General features: G+C 37.7%; 1 protein-coding gene across 15 annotated transcripts in view; it reads right to left on the reverse strand.

Annotated features, from left to right (window-relative positions):
* Positions 1-22,845, reverse strand: part of RPAP2 (RNA polymerase II associated protein 2) — a 108,391-nt gene that overhangs the window by 38,457 nt on the left and 47,089 nt on the right. For 12 of the 15 annotated variants that reach the window (XR_006336051.1, XR_006336052.1, XM_043878895.1 and 9 more), the window contains one exon: positions 20,055-20,123. Coding sequence is in view for 12 of the 15 variants with exons in the window: in XM_043878895.1 (XP_043734830.1) it covers positions 20,055-20,123 (69 nt within the window). In the remaining 3 variants the exon portion in view is untranslated. Of the gene's footprint in view, positions 1-253; positions 2,056-9,467; positions 16,000-20,054; positions 20,124-22,845 lie in introns of those variants that run through there. The other 3 variants (XM_043878894.1, XM_043878896.1, XM_043878898.1) reach the window with 3 other exon arrangements.

Below are 22,845 nucleotides of genomic sequence, written 5' to 3' on the forward strand. Positions count from 1 at the left end.
AGGTATTATACATTTTATACACACACACACACACACACACACGGATTCCCTGGTGGCTCAGATGGTAGAGTCTGCCTGCAATGTGGGAGACCCGGGTTTGATCCCTGGGTCGGGATGATCCACTGGAGGAAATGGCAACCCACTCCAGTACTCTTGCCTGGAGAATCCCATGGATGAAGGAGCCTGGCAGGCTACAGTCCACGGGGTAGCAAAGAGTCAGACACGACTGAGCGACTTCTTTCTTTCTATACATATACAGATGTGTGTGTGTGTGTGTGTATGTATATATATACACAAAGTAATTTTTATTTTTTTGGCTATGCCATGAGGCTTGCAGGACATTAGTTCCCCAAGCAGGGATTAAACCTACACCCACAGTAGCGAAAGTGTGGGGTCCTAGCCACTTTACCGTTAGGGAATTCCCCAATATTAGTAATTTTTAAACACTTTCTATGTGATTCTAATGGACAACCATTGTTTAGAACCAATGTTGAATTTCAGAATTGACATAATCTGTGCAGTTCTGATCATTTGTTATACTTGTTATCCACACTGCTGGAAGAAACCGAATAGCAAAGAAAATGAGATTTTTATATAGATACCTCTACCAAAGTAGAAGATAATACAGTCCAAAAGAAGGGTCTCACCTATAGGAATTTGTAAAAGGAAGATATTATTTGTACCTCTGGGGGGTTAAGAAAGACTTCTAAGGAGGCAGTGACATTAGAAGTGGGTCTTGAAGGCTAGGACAGGCAAACATGAAAAGGAAAGGCATTTTAAGCACAGTCCACAATGATACAAGCGAACAGAGAACACAAGGACACAAAAGAGAAATAAGTTGGGTAAGCAGGTTGGGGCTCTATTAGGAGGGCTTTGAATTTCAAGCAAAATCACATGATAGGAAACGGGGGTGTCACTAGGTTTCTGAACAAAGGCCTACTCTGATCAGAATTAAGCTTTAGTGAGATTACTTTTGTAGCTGGAGAAAGGATGGGCTAGTTTGAGGGAAGAGACACTTGGCCAGAGACCTGTTTAAGAAGGTTATGATTGCAGCAGTCTAGGCAAGTAATGAAAGCCTGATGTGGGTTGGTAGCAATGGGAAGGGAGAAAAACAACTGGGTAAGAGAAATTACAAATGAAGTATTTAGCAATTGATTAGATATGGGAGGTAAGGGCAAGAGAAGCATCAAAGCCAACTTCAGACTTCAATTCTGGGTAATTAGGAAGAGATCACCTAAATCTCAGATTTGAGAGAGTGAATTGCTTTAGTGACATCCAAATGGAGATCTCCCTTCCCCCAAATAAAATTTTGGTTTGCAACCTAGAAGAGATGTCAGAACTGAAGATACAACTTTCAGGGAAGGACAAAAGAAACATTTCATTAGGACAACCAATTATATTCCTAAGATGTCTCCTTTACTGGCTACCAATTATATTTTCCTGATTTCTTGAACTAACCTTTCACCAGCACACTTCAGAATCTCTTGCATCCTTGTCTTAACTTTCCTATTCATCAAAACTACAATCTGAGATCAGTGCTACATACTTGCTTTCTCCACACCTACAACAGGATGGCTGAAAAGTACTGGAGGGTAGGAGTGTGGGAGGAAGAAGGGAACTTCAAAAATTGATACCATTACAAATCCATGATCTCTGGCCTCATCTGGGTTACTTGTCAGTTTTCTCTGGCACTTGGTTAGGTTCTTTTCTGGATACTCTCAATGACTGTAACCACTTTCTTTCACACACTACTCAACCATCATCTCTTTAGTTTCAGAACCCAATATCATATTCATTGAAAACATCAACTTTATTGGAAAATGAAATTGTCAGGCATGATTTTAAAATCTCCCTTCTACTTACAAACTTACCTATAGCCACACTTATTTAGTCACTAAGTCCTGTCCAACTCTTTTGTGACCCCATGGACTGCAGCCCACCAGGCTCCTCTGTCCACAGGATTTATTCTTCACTTATTTTCTTCCAGCCTCAGAAGATAATGTGTCTCTCTATTTGACCATGATCTCACTTCTTTGATTATGGGCTTCCCAGCACCTGCCAATGCAGGAGACATGAGAGACATGGGTTCGTTTCCTGGGTCAGGAAGATTCCCTGGAGGAGGGCATAGCAACCCACTCCAGTATTCCTGCCTGGAGAATCCCATGGACAGAGAAGCCTGGTGGACTACAGTCCATAGGGTTGCAAAGACTTGGACACAACTGAAGGGACAGTGCACTCTATTGTATGAGCTTCCTTGGTGGCTCAGACGGTAAAGAATCTGCCTGCAATGCAGAAGACCCGGGTTCAATCCCTGAGTCGGGAAGATCCCCTGGAGAAAGGAAAGGCTACCACTCCAGTATTCTTGTCTGCAGAATTCCATGGACAGAGCAGCCTGGTGGGCTACAATTCATGGGGTCACAAAAAGTCAGACACAACTGAGCAACTAACACTTTCACTTCTTTGTGTCTCTTCTGGGACCCTGGTTCCACCATTATGTCTACCCCCCAACTCTGCCCTCAGCTTCAAATTCTTATTAAAATTCTTCTCTGTACCCTACAAACATACTTAAGTATTTTATGCAAAACAGACTGTAACTTTTCAATTTCTTTCCTACTCTTATCAATTTTCTTAAAAGAGAAATGTACATTTGCTAACTCGACTTCCTCTTGTTAACCTGGGATACCGAGTTTCATAAGATTCTTCAAAATTACAGTTTTTTTCTTTTCAAATGTGTATTTCTTTCCCTTTGGGGAAAGAATACATAACTTTATTTCTACTTTCAATGTTTTAATGTATCTCTCAATCAATAATGTGAGCTGTAGAGGGTTAGTGGCATTTAGTTTTAGGCAGTTTGAGGAATTTCGGAGTATGTGAAAGTTGTATGAGCTAGTGTTTTGGATGAGCAACATACTTCTCTGCACTGAAACCACAGGAATATGTGGCAGCTGCTTTATTCTTATGAAACATTTTTGCAGTGTAGTTGATTTGTCATGCATTGTAATGGAAAACCTCCATGTGGCAAACAGCATCATAACATGGAGAACTGAAAAACTCATTAGAAAGAAAATCAGTAAATAAAATTGTACAATTCCGTTACTATAACATGATTTCACCTCCACAGAAATTATGGGTGTTCAAGCAGTTTGTAGTGGTTTCCTGAGTACTTTTGCTCCAATGTAATTTTCGGTATTAAGCTTTATGTATTTTGATATGTCTTGCCTCTTAACGCAGAATATACTTGAGCTTAAAAAAAAGACATTACTTTGCCAACAAAGGTCTGTCTAGTCAAAGCTGTGGTTTTTCGTCTATGTCCATACCACCCTGAACGCACCCGATCTCGTCTGATCTCGAAAGCTGTGGTTTTTCCAGTAGTCATGTGTGGATGTGAGAGTTGGACCATAAAGAAAGCTGAGCGCTGAAGAATTGATGCTTTTGAACTGTGGTGCTCGATAATACTGTTGAGAGTCTCTTGGACTGCAGGGAGATCAAACCAGTCAATCCTAAAGGAAATCAGTACTGAGTCATTGGAAGGACTGATGCTGAAGCTCAAATACTTTGGCTACCTGATGTGAAGAAATGACTCTGGAAAAGACCGAAGGCAGGAGGAGAAGGGGACGACAGAGGATGAGATGGTTGGATGGCATTACTGACTTGATGGACATGAATTTCAGCAAGCTCCAGGAGTTGCTGATGAACAGGGAAGCCTGGCATGCTACAGTCCATGGGGTCGCAAAGAGTCAGACACAGCTGAGAGAGTGAACTGAACTGATACCCGAGCTGTACCAGCATGACAGAGAGAAACTCATACTGCTCCCTGAAAATGGGACTACACAAAGAGCAATAGTGAGAACTAGAAAATAGTAATCCGCCTCTTACCTTCTGGCCTTTATAATCTGTTCTAAAACTCTGCAAAAATATCAATATTTAAACTAGAAATAAATCAGAAGCATTTTAATTTTCCCTGCAAGAATCATATGACTTTACTGCTACTGTTAACTAGAACTATCAGAATGAGAAAAGTCAGAGGCAGGAAGAATATTAAAAAGGTGTTAAGTCTCTATAATACACAATCTAAACGGAAGTGTTTAAAGACAACAGAGAAAAAACACCCCAGGCAATTAGGTTTCTTGAATTTAAGAAGCACTCAATATACCTGGGAATGAAATTTTTTCCCCTTCTAATTTTCATGCAAGTTTGCAAGACTAGTTAATAAAAACATATTCAGTAAGACTAGTTAAAGAAGAGTCTGCCTCTAGAGTGAATTTTTCCATTAAGATCCATTAATATTTGATAAATGCTTCCAATTCAACGAACAAATACCAACATGTAAAACATCTGAAGAAGTCTCCAGAAATGTGTCTGTGAGGCATCAGAGAAATAAAAGATTTAGTGTTGTATCTACATACTTGGTGATTAATTGCTCTATAACCAATTCTTCTATTTATCAGTCCACAGAACATGAAAGAATAAGTCCATCAAAATCAGAGAAAAGCAATATTTGAAGTATAAAGTATTTAAATCAAAGACATTAAAAATTAAAATGCTCACTAACTTTATAAGTTAGTATGAGTTAAAAGATAATCTCCGAGTCAGATGTCTAGTTTTGTTTTTCATTAATTTTTAAAAGGTTTTATAAATATCTATTTGCAAAAAAGCTATGCTAGGTTTGGTTAAAAGTAGCAACTGTTTTTAGGCTATTTACATCCTTATCAGACAATATTCATCCTGGAAGATATGAATCATTACCAAGACAAAGGTTACAGTCTTTCTTTTAACTCATGACAGTAAGCAACTATTTTCATTTTTTCCTGTGCAATATTACCAGTGCTACCCATTCTGTTTTGAAGTTCATAATATCAACAATTTAATCAAGTTTTCCCTGTCCATTCATTCATCTGATTTATTCCACAAATACTAACTCAGTGTTTACTAAGTGCTAGACTGAGTGCTTGGCCCTAGGGAGACAAAAGTAATCCAGATAATGTGCTTGGTTGCATGGAGATTGTTTTGGTAAGAAAACAGTTTCAAATCTGCCTCACTTACTGTAGTCATCTTTACTGGTTTAGTGTTGTTTATACGTTGTCCAAACACAACTTCTGGATGACGGGAAAGTCTCTTACTCCTATGTAGAAACTGTGTATGTGTGTATTTTTTGGTGAAGTATGTGTGTATGTTCCTAAGACTGACTTGTGGATTATAAAAGACAAGAAGGCAGAGAAGGTAAAAAGCACAAAATATGAAAGAAAAAAGAAAGTCAGACACCAGATTAATCACAGTGGCTGTATAGATCAAACTTAGAAATGCTGCCCTAAGTTAATTTTCCTAAAGCATATCACTAACCTGTAGTGGAGGGGGATAAGAATAAACTAGAACAAGTAATGAAATGATAATAAGATGGGTTTTTGGAAGAGGCAATATACAAGATTTGATTCATTCACTTATGAAATTAAGTACAAGAGTCAAAATGTTACCAAACAACACTGACATTCAAGGCAAGGAGAAACATGTGGAGAAAAGCAGGAAAGATGAAAAAACTGGGAATGTCATCAAAGGCATATTTGCCTATTACTTTTTCTAGGTAAAGTAATATTTGCCTATTACTTCATCAGTGTAATAATTCTTCATCAGTTACACTGTTTTTTCAATACTCCAAATCCTGCCTGTCTGACATCTCCTCCTTTGTTGCCAAATGCTCAAGCCTCCATTATTCTGAAAAGTGTTCTGAAGATTTACCATATTCTACTGGATATGAAGACGACACCACCCTTATGGCAGAAAGCGAAGAAGAACTAAAAAAGCCTCTTGATGAAAGTGAAAGAGGAGAGTGAAAAACTTGGCTTAAAGTTCAACATTCAGAAAACTAAGATCATGGCATCTGGTCCCATCACTTCATGGGAAATAGATGGGGAAACAGTAGAAACAGTGTCAGACTTTATTTTTCTGGGCTCCAAAATCACTGCAGATGGTGACTGCAGCCATGAAATTAAGACGCTTACTCCTTGGAAGGAAAGTTGTGACCAACTTAGATAGCATATTAAAAAGCAGAGACATTACTTTGCCAACAAAGGTCGGTCTAGTCAAGGCTGTGGTTTTTCCAGTGGTCATGTATGGATGTGAGAGTTGGAATGCGAAGAAAGCTGAGCACCGAAGAATTGATGCTTTTGAACTGTGGTGTTGGAGAAGACTCTTGGGAGTCCCTTGGACTGCAAGGAGATCCAACCAGTCCATCCTAAAGGAGATCAGTTCTGGGTGTTCAATGGAAGGACTGATGCTGAAGCTGAAACTGCAATACTTTGGCTACCTCATGCGAAGAGTTGACTCACTGGAAAAGACCCTGATGCTGGGAGGGATTGAGGGCAGGAGGAGAAGGGGACGACAGAGGATGAGATGGCTGGTTGGCATCACCGACTCGATGGACATGAGTTTGAGTAAACTCTGGGAGTTGGTGATGGACAGGGAGGCCTGGCGAGCTGCAATTCATGGGGTTGCAAAGAGTCGGACATGACTGAGTAACTGAACTGGATTATAATCCCTCTCTCCTTTTCTCTTATGCCAACCATATGAAGTAGTCAACGTCTGCTGTGTCTAGTATCTTTACAACTGTCTACTAGTGCAGCCCTTGCAATCCGGGTCTCAATCATCATTCTATGTAAACTGCTTCCTGGAAGGTCACCCACAATCACAACTGACCAAAACATAGTGTTTATTCAGTCCTTGTCTTTGTTCAGCAAAGGATAACTGCTTGATTTTTCAGGAAGGTAGTTACCACCTCTTTCTTGAACATCAAACCCGCTTTGGATTCCTTGTCCATGTTCTCTTCCTAAGGAACACTGGGCAGTGGAAAGTGCACACATTTTGAAATCAAAGTCCCAGATGTGACCTTGGACAAAGTGCTTGTCTTCCTAGTCTCTTTCTTTTCTCTGGAAGTGGGACACCACCACTGACCTCACTGAGTTGTGAGGATCAAATGAAATAATGTAAAGAATCTAGCATAATTACACACAGATGGTGTTCAAAAAATTATTTGTTCTTCCCCCTTTCTGCTTTCTTCTGTATTGCTCAGGCAGCCTTGGCATAGAGGCAGCTCTGTTTCACTGCATTTAATACTCTCACTCATCTCAATAATGACTATGATTTTTCTTACCACTTGGTAGCTTCTATTCCACCTTTTCAATTGCCTTAACCCTAAATCTTTTTAATACATTGTCTAGGTTTGTCATGGCTTTTCTTCCAAGGAGCAAGTGCCTTTTTATTTTTGCAGCTGCAGTCACCGTCTGCAGTGATTTTGGAGCCCAAGAAGATAAAGTGTCACTGTTTTAATTCCCCACCATCTATTTGCCATGAAGTGATGGGACCAGATGCCAGGATCTTTGTTTTTCGAATGTTGAGTTTTAAGCCAGCTTTTTCACTCTCCTCTTTGGCCCTCATCAAGAGGCTCTTTAGTTCCTCTTCACTTTCTGCCATTGGAATGGTATCATTTGCGTATCTGAGGTTGTTGACATTTCTCCCGGCAATCTTGATTCCAGCTTGTGATTCATTCGGCCTGGCATTTTGCATGATGTTCTCTGCATAGAAGTTGGTAAGCAGGGTGACAGCATACAGCCTTTACGTACTCCTTCCCCAGTTTTGAACCAGTCCGTTGTTCTATGTCCGGTTCTAACTGTTGCTTCTTACTTGCATACACATTTATCAGGAAGCAGATAAGGTGGTCTGGTATTCCTGTCTCTTTAATTTTCCAGTTTGTTGTGATCTACACAGTCAAAGACTTTATTTAGTGTAGTCAACAAAGCCGAAGTAGATTTTCTTCTGGAATTCCCTTGCTTTTTCTGTGATCCAACAGATGTTGGCAATTTGGTCTCTGGTTCCTTTGATCTTTCTAAATCCAGCTTGAAGATCGAAGTTCTCAGTTCACTGCTGAAGCCTAGTTTGAAGGATTTCAAGCATAACCTTGCTGGCATGTGAAATGGGTGTAACTGTGCGGTAGTTTGAACATTCTTTGGCATTGCCTTTCTTTGGGATTGGAATGAAAACTGACCTTTTCCAATCCTGTGGCCACTGCTGAGTTTTCCAAATTTGCTGGCATATTGAACACATCACTGTTAACAGCATCATCTTTTAGGATTTGAAACAGCTCAGCTTGGAATTCTATCACCTTCACTAGCTTTGTTTGTAGTAATGCTTCCTAAGGCCCACTTGACTTCACACTCTAGGATGTCTGGCTCTAGGTGAATGACCATTACCATCATAGTTACCCAGATCATTAAGACCTTTTTTGTACAGTTCTCCTGTGTATTCTTGCCACCTCTTTTTAATCTTTTCTGCTTCTGTCAGGTCCTTGCCAGTTCTGTCCTTTATTATGCCCATCTTTCATGATATGTTCCCTTGGTATCTCCAATTTTCTCAAACAGATCTCTAGTCTTTCCCATTCTAGTGTTTTCCCTCTATTTCTTTGCACTGTTCACTTAAGAAGACTTTCTTATCTCTCCTTGCTATTCTCCGGAACTCTGCATTCAGTTGGGAGGTGTATCTTTCCCTTTCTCCTTTGCCTCTAGCTTCTCTTCTTTTCACAGCTATTTGTAAGGCCTCCTCAGACAACCATTTCGCCTTTTTGCATTTCTTTTTCTTGGGGACGGCTTTGGTCACTGTCTCCTGCACAGTGTTATGAACCTCTGTTCACAGTTCTTCAGGCACTCTGTCTACCAGATCTAGTCCCTTGAATCTACTTGTCACCTCCACTGTATAATCAATTGTAAGGGATTTGATTTAGGTCACACCTGAATGGTCTAGTGATTTTCCCTACTTTCCTCAGTTTAAGCCTGAATTTTGCAATAAGGAACTCATGATCTGAGCCACAGTCAGCAGACTGTATAGAGCTTCTCTATCTTTGGCTGCAAAGTACATAATCAGTCTGATTTTGGTATTGACTGTCTGGTGATGTCCATGAGTAGAGTCATTTTTTTTTTTTAATTTTAAATTTATTTTTTAATTGAAGGATAATTGCTTTACATAGTCATCTCTTGTGTTGCTGGAAGAGGGTGTTTGCTATGACCAGTGTGTTCTCTTGGCATAACTGTTAGTCTTTGCCCTGCTTCATTTTTTACAAACCTAGACAGTATATTAAAAAGCAGAGATATCATTTTGTCAACAAAGGTCTGTATAGTCAAAGCTATGGTTTTTCCAGTAGTCATGTATGGACGTGAGAGTTGGGCCATAAAGAAGGCTGAGTGCCAAAGAATTGATGCTTTCACATTCTGGTGCTGGAGAAGCCTTTCAAGAGTCCCTTGGACTGCAAGAAGATCAAACCAGTCAATCCTGAAGGAAATCAACCCTGAATATTCACTGGAAGGACTGATGCTGAGGCTCCAATACTTTGGCCACCTGATGTGGAAAGCCGACTCACTGGAAAAGACCCTGATGTGGGGGAAGATTAAAGGCAGGAGAAGAAGGGAGCAACAGAGGATGGGATGTTTGGATGGTATCACCAACTCAATGGACATGAGTTTGAGAAAACTCCAAGAGATAGTGAAGGACAGGGAAACCTGCCATGCTGCAGTCCATGGGGTCGCAAGGAGTCGGACATGACTTAACAACTGGACAATAACTACCACCTTAAATATGCCTGAATAGGAACAGTCTCAGTGCTTGGAGAACAGGTTAAATCAAATCTAGTAACTCCTTCAATTAGTTCCTCATACTCTCTTCTCTAGAAGAATCAGCATTTTCCCAGTTATCTGTCTTAATTTTGTGAAATCATGTTTGTCCCCCCCTTATCTCCATTGCTAAACTTTGTATCTGGAGCTGTAATGTCTCTCATCATCTGTGTGTCTCATTTCATTTTCATCGTAATCATTTTATTTCACTCACTCAGTGTTCTTTGGTTAACTAGGCTGTTAATAGTGGAGGACTTGAGAAAATCAATTTCATAAATGCTGTGGGCAAGAACCAGAATGCAAGGGATCAATGAAAAGCACTGCAATCACTGACAGCAGACTAGCTCCTTCAAGAAGTTCGGCAAGTGAAAGGATGATAGTCTGGGAAGCTCAGCAAGGTTATGGAGAAAGGATAGGTATTTTTTCCTTTCTGTTTTTTAAACTTTAAAAAATGAATAAGCAGTTGTAGGCAGAAGGGAAGCACTTGGGAGGCAGGAAGGAAAGAGTCAACCAAAAGTCAGAAATGATTGCTTCCTAATAATTCATTCTTTCGTTCACTGTTAGCTATTTATTTTAAATCTGTGATGCTAAAGTGCAGGGTATATAATGCTGCATAAAATCAGACATAGAACCTGCCCCTAAAATCTTCATGTTTTTTTTTGGCTGTGCATGCAGCATGTAGGATCTCAGTTCCCTGACCAGGGATCTAACTCACACATCCCCTGCATTGGAAGTGGGGAGTCTTAATACTGGACTGCCAGGGAAGTCCTAATATCTTCAAGTTGAGTGAGACAGATATTAATCAAGTAATCATACAATTCAATATAAAACTGAAAACAGGGTAAGTGCTAGGAAAGATAAGTACATGGTGTTATGGCCTATTATAAAATGTTTTGATCTAGTCAGGGAAGTCCAGGAAATGTTTTTTGAGAAAGGAACACTTCCTCAGGTTCTGAGAGATGAGGGGGAATTAACCAAAGGAATAGGAGTGGGAAGAACATTCTGGATAAAGGGAACAATCTGGGTCCTATGGTGAGAGAAAAAGATGATGAGAAGGGCTGGAGTGGTAGGAATGAGAACAAGGCAGGGTGGTGTAAGCTAAGGCTGAACCACACAGGGCCACAATAAGAGCAAGTGGAAGCCTTGGAAGGACTGGTGTAAAGTGGAAGATAGGATCAGATGTGACTCCAGTTAAGACTGATCTTCCTAAAGCACTGGCTTCAGGATAGTACTCTCTGCTCAAAACTTCAGTGACTTTCACTGTCCACTAAAATAAGTTTCCTTGCCGTTAAAGGCTCTAACTCTACAATACACCTAACTTTCCAACCACTCTTTCCAGTTATCTTTACTCATCACTACATCTCGTCTCTTTGCTTTTTTCATTATACAGGTACTTCCTAGAATGCTCTCAACCTTTCATTTCTATTTCTTTAAACCCTTTCTCTTTTTGGGGCCCATCACAAATCCCACTTCTGTGAAGTCTTTTTTGATCTTCCTAATAGAGCTATTTTGCTTCTTTGAAGTCCCACGACAGTCTGTGTTTCTTTCTTGCTTGTAGTTTACCTGTGAACATACAGTGTTCCCCTTTCCTCAGTAGTCTTGGAGGGCAGGGTCTTTGTCTTTGTTTAATCTCAGTATTCCCCACAATCTTACTGATAGCAGCTGCTCAATAAACATTTTACAGTCATATTTCTAATATTTGAAAACATTTCCATTATTGTGTAGATGCCAGCCTCTACATACTGCACAGTTCTGATGCAGTAGCAAAGTGTGAGTCTCATCATTCCTGGTATAATGTGGGCTCTTCTTATGCTGGTTTTTATGGCATGATATTAAAAACATGAAAAAAAAAAAAAGGTCCTAACAAACTCTTTAGATTAAAAATCAGGGCAACAGGCAAGGTAGCTTATCAATCCTTTAGCTAACAATCAGATGGTACTATCTGAGTTGAAACACAGATTACTCTACCATACCTAGTTCAAAGAAGTTCTATCAATGAATGGTTGGGATCTTTTCATCAATGAAAGGAAAAAAAAAAAGGCATTATTCTAGAATTACTTTAAAAAACATCCGTAAATGTGATCTGAACAAACAATCGGAAACAATTTGAAATTTAAAAAATCAACTTACACTTTCTACTTTGCTCTTCACCACCTTTAGTATAATGCTGAGGTACTAAGTCACTTCACTGTTCCCTTTGGCTTCCAGAGCAGCTTCCTCATCTTTGATGTGGAGAGCAATATAATGTCAGCAAGGTCTACAGTAGAAAGAGACTAAAGGAATCTTGGGGGTGTTCATCCCATTTACTTAAATGAGCACTCTGTAGTCTTTCCACAGAAGGAATGGCTAGCAGTATTAATGTATTTCTTGCCAAGCTTAAGGACTAAATACCAAACAAAGCAGCAACACTTGGACAGTGTCACCATGGCTGTCAGCACAGTTACACTGGTTCCTATGCTAAAATAATCATCTTCACTGTCTCCTTCAGTAGCCTTTGACATACTGCATTAAAACAGTTTCTTACTTACAAGATGTCATAGTTGAATTCACACTGCCAAGTTAATTTAACCAGGATTTAGTCCCCCTCTTATTACTAACAGGACCAAAAAAATGCACAATGAAGTTAAGAAACTTGTGCAAGGCTGAACTGCTAATCCAAAGGAAAAAATAAGATATAATCCAGAATGAGAACTGAATTTAGGGTTTTTAAGAACCCTTGCATAGTTAAGGTGGTCTTTGGGGTAAGGGAATTACATTTACAAAAATATAATACTTAATGATAATTTACATAAATTTAATTTTATCAAAGGCACAAATCTAAAGTCTCAAAATTTGAAAAACCAAGAGGCATGTGAGGCTATTACTGTTAAGGATTTCTGAAAGAAGAACATACCATGAAGAAGTATATTATTATGAACTTTCTATTTCAGAACTATTATCTAGAAAACTGAGATAAAAACTTTGTTATAAAAGACCATATAGCCAAATAAAATAAAATGTTTTTTTTCCTAACAGATGGTTTATGTCCTGATAATGTTTGCATTTAATGCTTTGGGATTACCTATTAATAAGGAAGCAGGGATGCTTTCCATTGATATTTCTAATTCAAAAGAAACAAGTTCTTTGTAGCTCACTTAGTAGTGATATATTACACACTGGTTTGCTTAAAGGGCTGGGCTATCGTGAGTTTAAACTTTATATCTAAATCCTGTTTGTGACAGCTCTATAGAGCAGCTTTGGAGATGTGTTAGAAAAACCTTTCTTAGTAATTACTGCTATGAAACAATTCTCTCAGCATAGTGGCTACAACTTTTTCAGTGCTCTAAGACAGAAATGGAACCAACCAGCAGTGTCCACAATGATTACCACACTCTTACGGTACAGAACCCGAGGCCAGGGGGTAACAGTGCCCTTAGTCAAGCCTCATGCTTCCTGGCCTCCTGGCCATGCTCTCAGTGCGCTCAGTCAGGCTGTGACGATGTCAAGAGCAGGTAGGGAGGGAGACTGACTTCTCACATCGAGGTGTGACTGGTAAGGGACAAGTGCTGCCTGCTACCAGCTGTCCCCACTGCTGTTACTGTGCTGCTTGCGAAGGGGAGGCTGCTTCATCTTTTTGCTGAAGACACTTGGTGACTTTAATATGGATTCTGGCCCAAGGTTTGGGACTCTTAGCTACTTATGGATTAAAAAAACCAATATAAAATTGCCAAAAATTTGAGAAATTTTGAGGGAAAAAAAAAATCAGTGAAGAAAGTAGGCTTGGTTAAAATTTTTAAGAAGTACTATTTTTCCTTTAGAAAATATCTGGGTTCCCATACAGCTTGGTGGCTGAGGATAAAGTTACTTCAATTAAAAAACATTATATTTTTCTTATAAGTCAGCCAGCCATAAGTATAGGGGACTTAGGAATAATCTAATTATTATTTAATACTCAGTAAATAGGTACTTTACTTAAACTTCACAAGGATGTTAGTGAGGGGGCTTATTTTGCATATGTAGTAGAAATTCCTAGAACATAAAAAATTGATGTTACAGGTCCATGAAGGTCTAAATTTAATCAGAACACCATATTTAAAGTTTGGAAAACTACAAGCAAAAGCCTGGTGGGGCTGCTGGGTATGAGGCAATTCAATCTATGGAGTCTTCACAAAGTGCCCAAGGAAATTTAAAACAGTGCATTTATTGTGAAAGACACTTTAGTAGTTCCTCAGATAAACACAGAGTTATCACAGATCCACTAATTCCACTAAGAGAATCGAAAACTTATGTTCTCACAAAAACTTACACACAAATGTTCATAAGAACCAAAGAATGGAAAGAACCCAGATGTCCATTAATTGATAAACGGATAAATAAAATGTGGTATATCCATACAATGGAGTATTACTCGGCCATAAAAAGGGATGGAGTACTGCTACATGCTACAACATGAAATGAACCTAGAATACATTAAGTGAGAGAAGCCAGACACAAAAGTCACATATTATATGATTCCATTCATATGACATGTTCAGAATAGGTAAATCCATAGAGACAGAAAGTAGATGAGTGATTGCCAGGGGATGGAGGAAGGGAAAACTGGGACTAAGGTAATGGATATGAAGATAATTTTGGGGATGATGAAGTGTTCTGGAATGAGACAGTAGTGACAGTTGCTGTATACTCACACTCACAAAACTGTGAGTGTACTAAAAACCAGTGAACTGTACATTTTAAAATAATGCATTTTGTTATATGAATTATATCTCAATAAAATTCAATTAAATATAAAATCTGTAATTATAAGGAAACAAAATTATTTCAGTGATCTGCTATTATGGTCTCAAATACTGAGAACTAAATTGGGAATATTAAGAGAAAGGCTTTGGAATACTTCTGAGAACCAATAAATTTCTAAGGAACCATATCTTCATTTTTCATGGTGTGCTCACAAATTTCTCTAAGGAAATTAGTGATGGGCGCACTATAAAAAACAATCTGCTGAAGCAAAAAGCTGTAGTCACATCTTTCTGTTCATGCCTCGTACCCTAGGGAAGTGACTCTCCTGAGTGTCTATCTGTATGATGGTTACCTAAAGTGGCTGCCCACGTCCAGTGAAGGCTTTTGTTTAGTGATCATGGTCAAGTTGAGCTTATTTAAATACCATTTCCCAGGACTTACATGCTACTCCCAGAACGACGGGAATACTCAAAGCTTTTAGGGGGAATAAACTATTGCGTGGTCTGTGTCTAGGAAGTGGGCCACAGTTCACTGGAAACAGACAGTTCAGATAAATAAAATGAAAGCAGACATTTTTGGAGATGATCTTGAAAGCTTTCCATTAGAGAACATCAAGGGCATAAAACTAGGAATAGCATATATCCATGTTAGACTACCACAAGTCACTTTCTACCCTCCATTCTTTCTAAGTAGTACAAGGTAACTAAGTATTTACTTACTTCTTCCTTCATTAGATAACCAAATCATTCCCATGGAACACAATAACACCTCTCTCTAGCTATCCACTAAGAGATGTCTGACTCCTATGTTACAGTTAGCTATAGATCATCACTTTACATAAGCAGTGGTCTTTCTACAAAGGTTCCACATTAAACTCTGGTGAAAAAATTACATTTTAGATACAAGAAGTTACTGGAGAAACTGATTCCCACTTCTGGCACAAGTGCTGCACATAAAGGAACTCAAGCCAATCAATTTGTTTCTTCATAGCCTCCTATAATTGTTTCATTTTGGCTGCCAGACTTGGTCTGGACTCTTCCCTAGATTTCTCAGCTTTCCTAACATTTGCATGTTACAGGCTCAAGTATAATGACAGAGGTCAAAGAAGACTGGGAAGACTAAGACCAAAGGGAAGAAAGGAAGGAGGAAAAGGATTGAGCTGGGGGGGGTGGGGTGGGGTGGGGTGTGTGTGTCCTACAGCTACAAAATCTCAAAATACCAGTCAAAATCTTCTCAAAAAAACTACTCTGAAAACCATGACCATGATAAACAGTGATTCTTCAGTTTCTGTTTCCCTATACTGAGGACAGATGAGAATTATGAGGAATATAAAAACCAATATATGATACACTATGAGAAGGCATCTGAAAACAAACATACTTTAGTGTAATTTATTGGGCTGGCTCAGATAGTAAAGAGTCTGCCTGCAGTGAGGGAGACCCAGGTTTGATCCCTGGGTTGGGAAGATCCCCTGGAGAAGGAAATGGCAACCCACTCCAGTATTCTTGCCTGGAAAATCCCATGGATGGAGGAGCCTGGCAGGCTACAGTCAGTCCACGGGGTCTCAGAGAGTCTGACATGACTGAGCGACTTCACTTATTGTGCTTTCTAATCTGATGTATGAACAACACTGAAATATACAAATACATTAACAAGTTTTACACAACAGCACATTTAGGTACTAAAACATTTACAGGAGACTATACAGTTACATACATTTTTATGAAAATCATGCATCAGGACTGTGGAAAGAGCCTAATATCTTTACTAGAGCATACTGATGTGAGAAAATCAGATTCAACTTCATATTATTCAACATATAATCTGTAATCATAAAGTACTAATAAAGTTCAACAAAGACAAAGTTGCTATAGCTAAGAGCTTAAGCAATAACACCAACTACCAGGTTACTTTATTGCATTTCTAGTCAGTTATTAAAAAAAAAAAATTACTGTTAATCACCACTGTGAGTTCTTCTACATGTAAGGAGCTCTTGAGAACTTATCTTTGTTAATTATAACATTTACTAAATAAAAACGTGAGTAGCAAAGGAAGATTAATTCCTTCACTGTTAAATAAAGGTACACTGCTCAAGCTTTAAAAGGTTTTAAGTGTGCTTTAGGTAATGGCTTAGGTTTGAATACAGAGTATACATATCAATAAATGCTGCAGTCACACTGGCCATTCCACTCCTCACTATGGAATTAGTGAGAAATCTAAATGAACAGTATCAACTGATCAAGAATATCACTTTGATTTCATCAATTTCTTTGAGATTATATGGGTATAAAATTCCATCAGTGCACACTGATAAAGTACACACTGTGATTCATATTTTTAAAGTGTTAATGTCTGTGAAAGTTCAAGGGAAGTTGCCAGGAAAAGATGGTTTGCTACAGACACGCCTTATTTATTCTTAAGAAAACAGATGTGAAAATTCAGGACCCAGCTTTCTTGTCTGGACTATCAGGTTTTGCTTAAAACGTTGATTTTTCCCTTCTAACATGAGTTAGATTTGAGCCATTTACTTTCCTAATTACATGTGTATAGGTATCCTCTTCTAAGTGCTTCTCATAAGGAATTTTGAAAACAGCTTTCATGCATTAAACTAATGCTAAAAATAGTAAAAATCTGCAATATTCACAAAGAATAGTACCATTGTTATAATAATACTAAACATATTACCTTACTATATTCATCTTCAGTGTCTACAACTACCATTCAGAACCTCCTTCCTAGCTATTAAGTCTTAAAGGAAGTTCACTTCTTAATATGAATTTCAGAAATGTCTACAATGACTTTAAAAATTCCATTGGCAATTTGAGAGTAGATGCAAAGATTTTCTGAATCATAGGATAATTAAATGAAAAAAGGGTAAATCCCATGTATGCCTATGCTCAATCTTAGTGGCAATAAATTAAAAGACTGAATGATGAGTTACTATTCTACAAATATGTGTTTACCTTCTTTCTTTTTATATGTACATGCCTCTTGGAATGTGTGAAGTCTCCATATTTTACCTGGATTTAAGGTTGTTTATCTAATGCTAGCCTTCACACCTGCTTTTTCTTTCCCCAATGACAATAATGTCTTCCCAAAAAAGTAACTGTGGGGCTTCCCTGGTGACTCAGTGGTAAGCAATCCGCCTGCCAATGCAGGAGACGTGGGTTCAATTCCTGATCCAGAAGATCCCATATGCCACAGAGCAACTAAGCCCGAGTGTCCCAACTACTAAGCCTGTACTTGGCAACAAGAGAAGCCACTGCGATGAAAAGTCTACATACTGCAACTAGAGAGTAGCCCGTTTGCCACAACTAGAGAAAAGCCTGCTGCAAAAAATACCCAGCACAGCCAATAATAAATAAAATTGTATGTATAAAAAAAGTGTGAACTGGAAGTGGGAGGAAAGAAGAGTGCAAATATAAAGTATAGTTACACTTTACAGAAGCCAGTGGGATGAGTTTTAATATGATGGATGTGTATTTTCATTTTACTCCCATCTCATATGGTAATATTTACTGTAAAATGATGATGACAGGCTAAGAAGGAAAAGGGCTATCAACTGAGCCATAGATTCCCTAGGGGGGAGAAAGATGAAAAGCTAAAGGGAATTTGCTGAGAAATGAGGAAGTAAGAAATAAAATAGTATGGGGACAGAAGTCTTAAGAGAACAAATGATGAAAAATAAGGAGAAAGGAGATTCAGTTAGGGAAGATAAAGAATGTTCAAGAGGGCCTATAGCAAAAGTTATGAGAAAATTATCAGAAAACAAGATTTGAAAGGCAAAAACAAAGAAGTACCAGCTAACTTCGTGTCTACAAGTGACTAAAGATTTTAAAAGAAGTCAAAAGGGCCCTAACTGGAAAGGTTTTTAGTTGTCAAGGGCTCAAAAGTACCAAAGACTAGAGAAAGATGGGTAGATCTAACTAACTGTAGAGCTTGGGGAATAATGAAAAAGAATTCAAGGTGAATGACAAAAGGAAACAGTGTTTACTGCTACAACCTTAAGCTAGATTACATAATGTGAAATATGCAATACACCTAAAATGTGCACAGTTTTGTTTCTTCAATTAAATTACTGTTTTCATGGGTCACTGACCCTTGAAATCCCTACACTAAATCCAAAGTGAGAGAAGACAAATAGTATTAATACATAAAAGAACTAGCAAAGCTTTTAGTGTTTTGGGCCACATGGGTGCTTCTATTAAAATAAAATTACTTTTATATGAAATAATCATATGAAGTTTCGATAGTAGCTTTAAAATTTCATTTTCCATACTATTTTTTGTTCCTTGTTATACATTTTGGAGAAGATGTGGCAAGAGTTTGATACAAAAAGAAGTAGGACCTAACGTGCATCCTCAGTAAGCAGCTGCTCATTAAGATAATACTTCCAGTCATCGGCTTAGAAAGCAAGATTCTGAGATTACTTCTAAGCCTTGGGCCTCTGACTTGTCAACCAAAAAAGTTACTTCCCCTTTAGTGTAATGAATTGCAGAAGTACAGTTAAACAGTTATCTATGAGGGTTTATTAGCAGGCATAGGATATGGTGGGTGAGCAGAGATACTGATTTTTTTTTTTGCCAGTGAGCAAAATATTTACAAATTTCATAAAATGGAAAGAACTTTCTAAAAAATTAATAAGATCTGTTTCATAAATTAACAATTCAACTGGAACATTGAATAGTAAAAATGACAAAAGATTTGTTCTTATGGTTGATAAAAAATTTATGTCAGGGCATTCAAGTAAAGTTATTTTCTGTGTTCTGATTTAATGAATCATGTGAGTTGTATCTCGTTGGGCAACACAGATGCTGGCTCAGTGAAGCCTACTCTAATGCCTCCCAGCACAACCTTCCCTGGGACAGTGAGGCCAGAATAATGTGTCAGACTGAAGTAATATCAAAGAAACAAAAGTAGGGCTGGAGATGCTATGAGGTTGACTCATAACACTTCTTGACCTGTGAGTGTCCAGTAAGTATTCAATGTCCTATGGGCTTCAATGACCTAACAAGCACCAAGTAATAACAGTAATGCAGTAATGAATGGTCTTCAAGAGAAAGACTTTTGCAATTCAAGCTGAAAAACACTACACTTACTAGATGGTTTTAACTCTATTGAAAGACAGCCTTAGAAACCACTAGTGATTTCTTAAAAGGTGAATGAGTATTAAATGTTTTATATATGCTTGTGTAGTATCTACTTTAGTTCCTTTAAATCTGTTTGATTTTACATTAATTTTGAAAACAAAATTTTTCTGATATTAAAAAGAATGCTGATGAAAAATGAAATAGCATTAGCTATATTGGTAAAAATATAGATGCAAAATAATGAGGCCATTTAACACTAATAAAATAAATGCACTGTTAAAAATAAAATTAACAGACTAGCCTGTGTTATATCCCACATGGAGGTGTTTTTTTCTTTCAAGTGATTACAAATAACATTTGAGAAAAAAAATGCCCTGAGAAGAAAAGATAGTAAAACATATAAAGAGAATGACAATAGCTTATCAAAATACAGCATATCACTTTACATTAAAGTTATTTTTTCATTAGGAAAATTGGTGCAAAATACAGGTATATTCTCCAAAGAAGTTTAGAAAACTACTGAATTAACTCTGTTTTTCCCTAATCAAATTCTTCATATTTAGTATTTAGAATTAAAAATCTTCCGAGTACTTACATTGACAGCAACACCAAAGCAATTAAGGTCCACTCTGCAGGTTTATGTATAATATTTCTATTTGTTAATCTGAAAGACATGTAAAATTTACCAAAAGATTTTACAGTTAAATACATAAACTTTCTATTTTCAGATAAACTCAGTTTTATGATATCATGTGTTAAAGGACACTTTTTTAATCCTTGCTATATTTGATGGAAAAGAATCAATAGTATAATACTGTGGCTTGATATTCAGAAGGAAGTGTTCTAGCCTCACATTTATATATTTATAACAATACCACTGTTAAACAAGATGGGGATATAGGAACAATATGAGGAAGTAAACTGAATGGTTTATTAAAACACACGAACACATACCATGCCTCCCTGTAACCATATCTTTTGTTTTTCCCTAATCAAATGTTTTATTAAAACTGACAAGGTAAATAATTTCTGATTTTAATTCAGCTTTTGCTAGGTTGGCAGCAGGCAATTAAGGAATGTCATAATCTAGAATTTTCAGAAGTCAGAGTTGACTTGATAAATTTTAAGACTAGGTATCTTTATTCAAGAAAAGTTTTAAAAAATTAGAAGTAAAATCTATCACTTAGCAGTTGATGACAATAAAATACATTGTCGTCATCTTATTTCTCAGAAAACATTTAGAAGGATCACTCTAAATAAAAAAAAAGATATAAGCTGATAAAAAGCAGCCAAAAATATCTGATAAAGGATTGTTATTCAAAATATCAAAGAAATCTTAAAACTTAACAATGAGAAAACAAAATGCCCAATTAAAAAATCGGTCCAAGACCTCAAGAGACACTTCATTAACAAGCCTGTAGAGGGACTTCCCTGGTGGCGCAATGAAAGGAGAATCCGCCTGCCAGTGCAGGGGACACGGGCTTGATCCCTGGTCCGAGAAGATTCCATATGCCACGGGGCAACTAAGCCCCTGGGCCCCAACTACTAAGCCTGCGCTCCAAACCCGAGAGCCACAACGACTGAGTCCCTGTGCTGCAACTACTGAAGCCCGTGTGACTAGAGCCTGTGCTCCCTCCATGATGAGACCCAGCACAGCCAAGAATAGCTAACTAAATAAAATTTTATATATATATATATATATATAAAGAAGATACATAGGGGTTTGGGGGTGGGAGGGAAGCTCAAGAGGGAGGGGAAATAGTTTACTTATGGCTGATTCATGTTGTTATCCGGCAGAAACCAACACAACATTGTAAAGCAATTACCCTCTAATTAAAAATAAATTAAAAAAAAAGATGGCAAATAAGCATATGAAAAGATGCTTTACATCATATGTCATCAGGGAGGTGGAAATTAAAACAATGAAATACCCTACAGTTTTAGAATTGCCAAAATCCCGATAATCAATAAAATCAAATGCTGGCGAGGATGTCAAGTAAGAACTCTCATTTATTGCTGGTGGAAAAAAAAATAGCACAGCAACTTTGGATGACAATCTGGTATTTCTTGAAAACTAAACATACTCCCACCACACAATCCAACAATCACACTCCTTGGTATCTCTTTACTGAAAGGAGTTGAAAACTTAATGTCAACACAAAAGTCTGCACACAGATGTCTACAGCAGCTCTATCTATACCCTGTGAAAACTGGGAAGCAACCAAGATATCTTTCAGTAGGTAATGGATAAATAAACTGTGGTACATCCAGACCCTAGAATATTATTCAGCCCGAAAAAGAAATGACCTATCAAGCCATGAAGACATGGAGATATTTCAAATGCATATTATTTAAGTGAAAAAAGCCAGTCTGAAAAGGCTACAAACTGTATGATTCCAAGTATATGACATTCTAGAAAAAGTAAAATAATGGAGATATTAGTAAAAAGGGAGTGGTGCCAGGAACTGTGAGGCAAGGGAGGATAAGCGAATAGGTAGAACACAGAGGATGTTTAGGTCAGTGAAAATACCTTATGATACTATAATAGTGGATAGATGTCATTCAATATTTGTCCAAACCCATAGAATGTACAATACCAAGAATGAACCATGGACTCTGACTGATAATGATGTCATTAATATAGGTACATCAATTGTAGCAAATGTATGACTCTGGTGGCAGATGGTTTCAATGGGGAAGGCCACACATATGGGGCCAGAGGACGTAAGTAAATGCACCCTTCTCTCAATTTTGCTATGAACCTAAAACTGATCTTAAATAAAGTCTTTGGAGGGGGAAAAAAAACAGCCAATAAATAAACTAACTTGAGCAGGCAATTTAGAGAGGAGGAAAGCTGAATGGCCAGTAAACATTTGAAAAGGAGCTCAATCTCATCATTAAGCTGAGAAATTAATATAAAAACAGTAATTCACTCCATTACTTTGGTGAAAATAAAAGATTAACAATACTAAGGGTTTTTGAGGACACGAAGAAATTTTACTTTTAAATATGCTGTTGATGTGAGTAGTCAATTTAGCAATACCCAATAAAACTGAAAATGAATAACTTCCAAATATAAACCTTAAACTCTTGCTACGCATATGGAAATGTACATGAAGATATTTGATGTGACACTGCTTATAAGAGAAGCATAATAAATTGTGGCATTTTTATAGAATATTAAGTAGCTGTTAAAATGAAGGAACTAAACTTACACATTTTGCTCACGATGATTTGAATGAAACAGCAAGTACGGGATGACATTATACAAATCAAGGACAGATACTCATATTTATGGACATAAATGTATGTAGTAAAAGTATAAAAATGAAGACTGCTTCTGGGGAGCAAAGGAGAATGGACTGGGGAAGAGACAAAGAGGACTT

The sequence above is a fragment of the Cervus elaphus genome, chromosome 20 (assembly GCF_910594005.1).
Source record: "Cervus elaphus chromosome 20, mCerEla1.1, whole genome shotgun sequence".
Taxonomy (NCBI): Eukaryota; Metazoa; Chordata; class Mammalia; order Artiodactyla; family Cervidae; genus Cervus; species Cervus elaphus.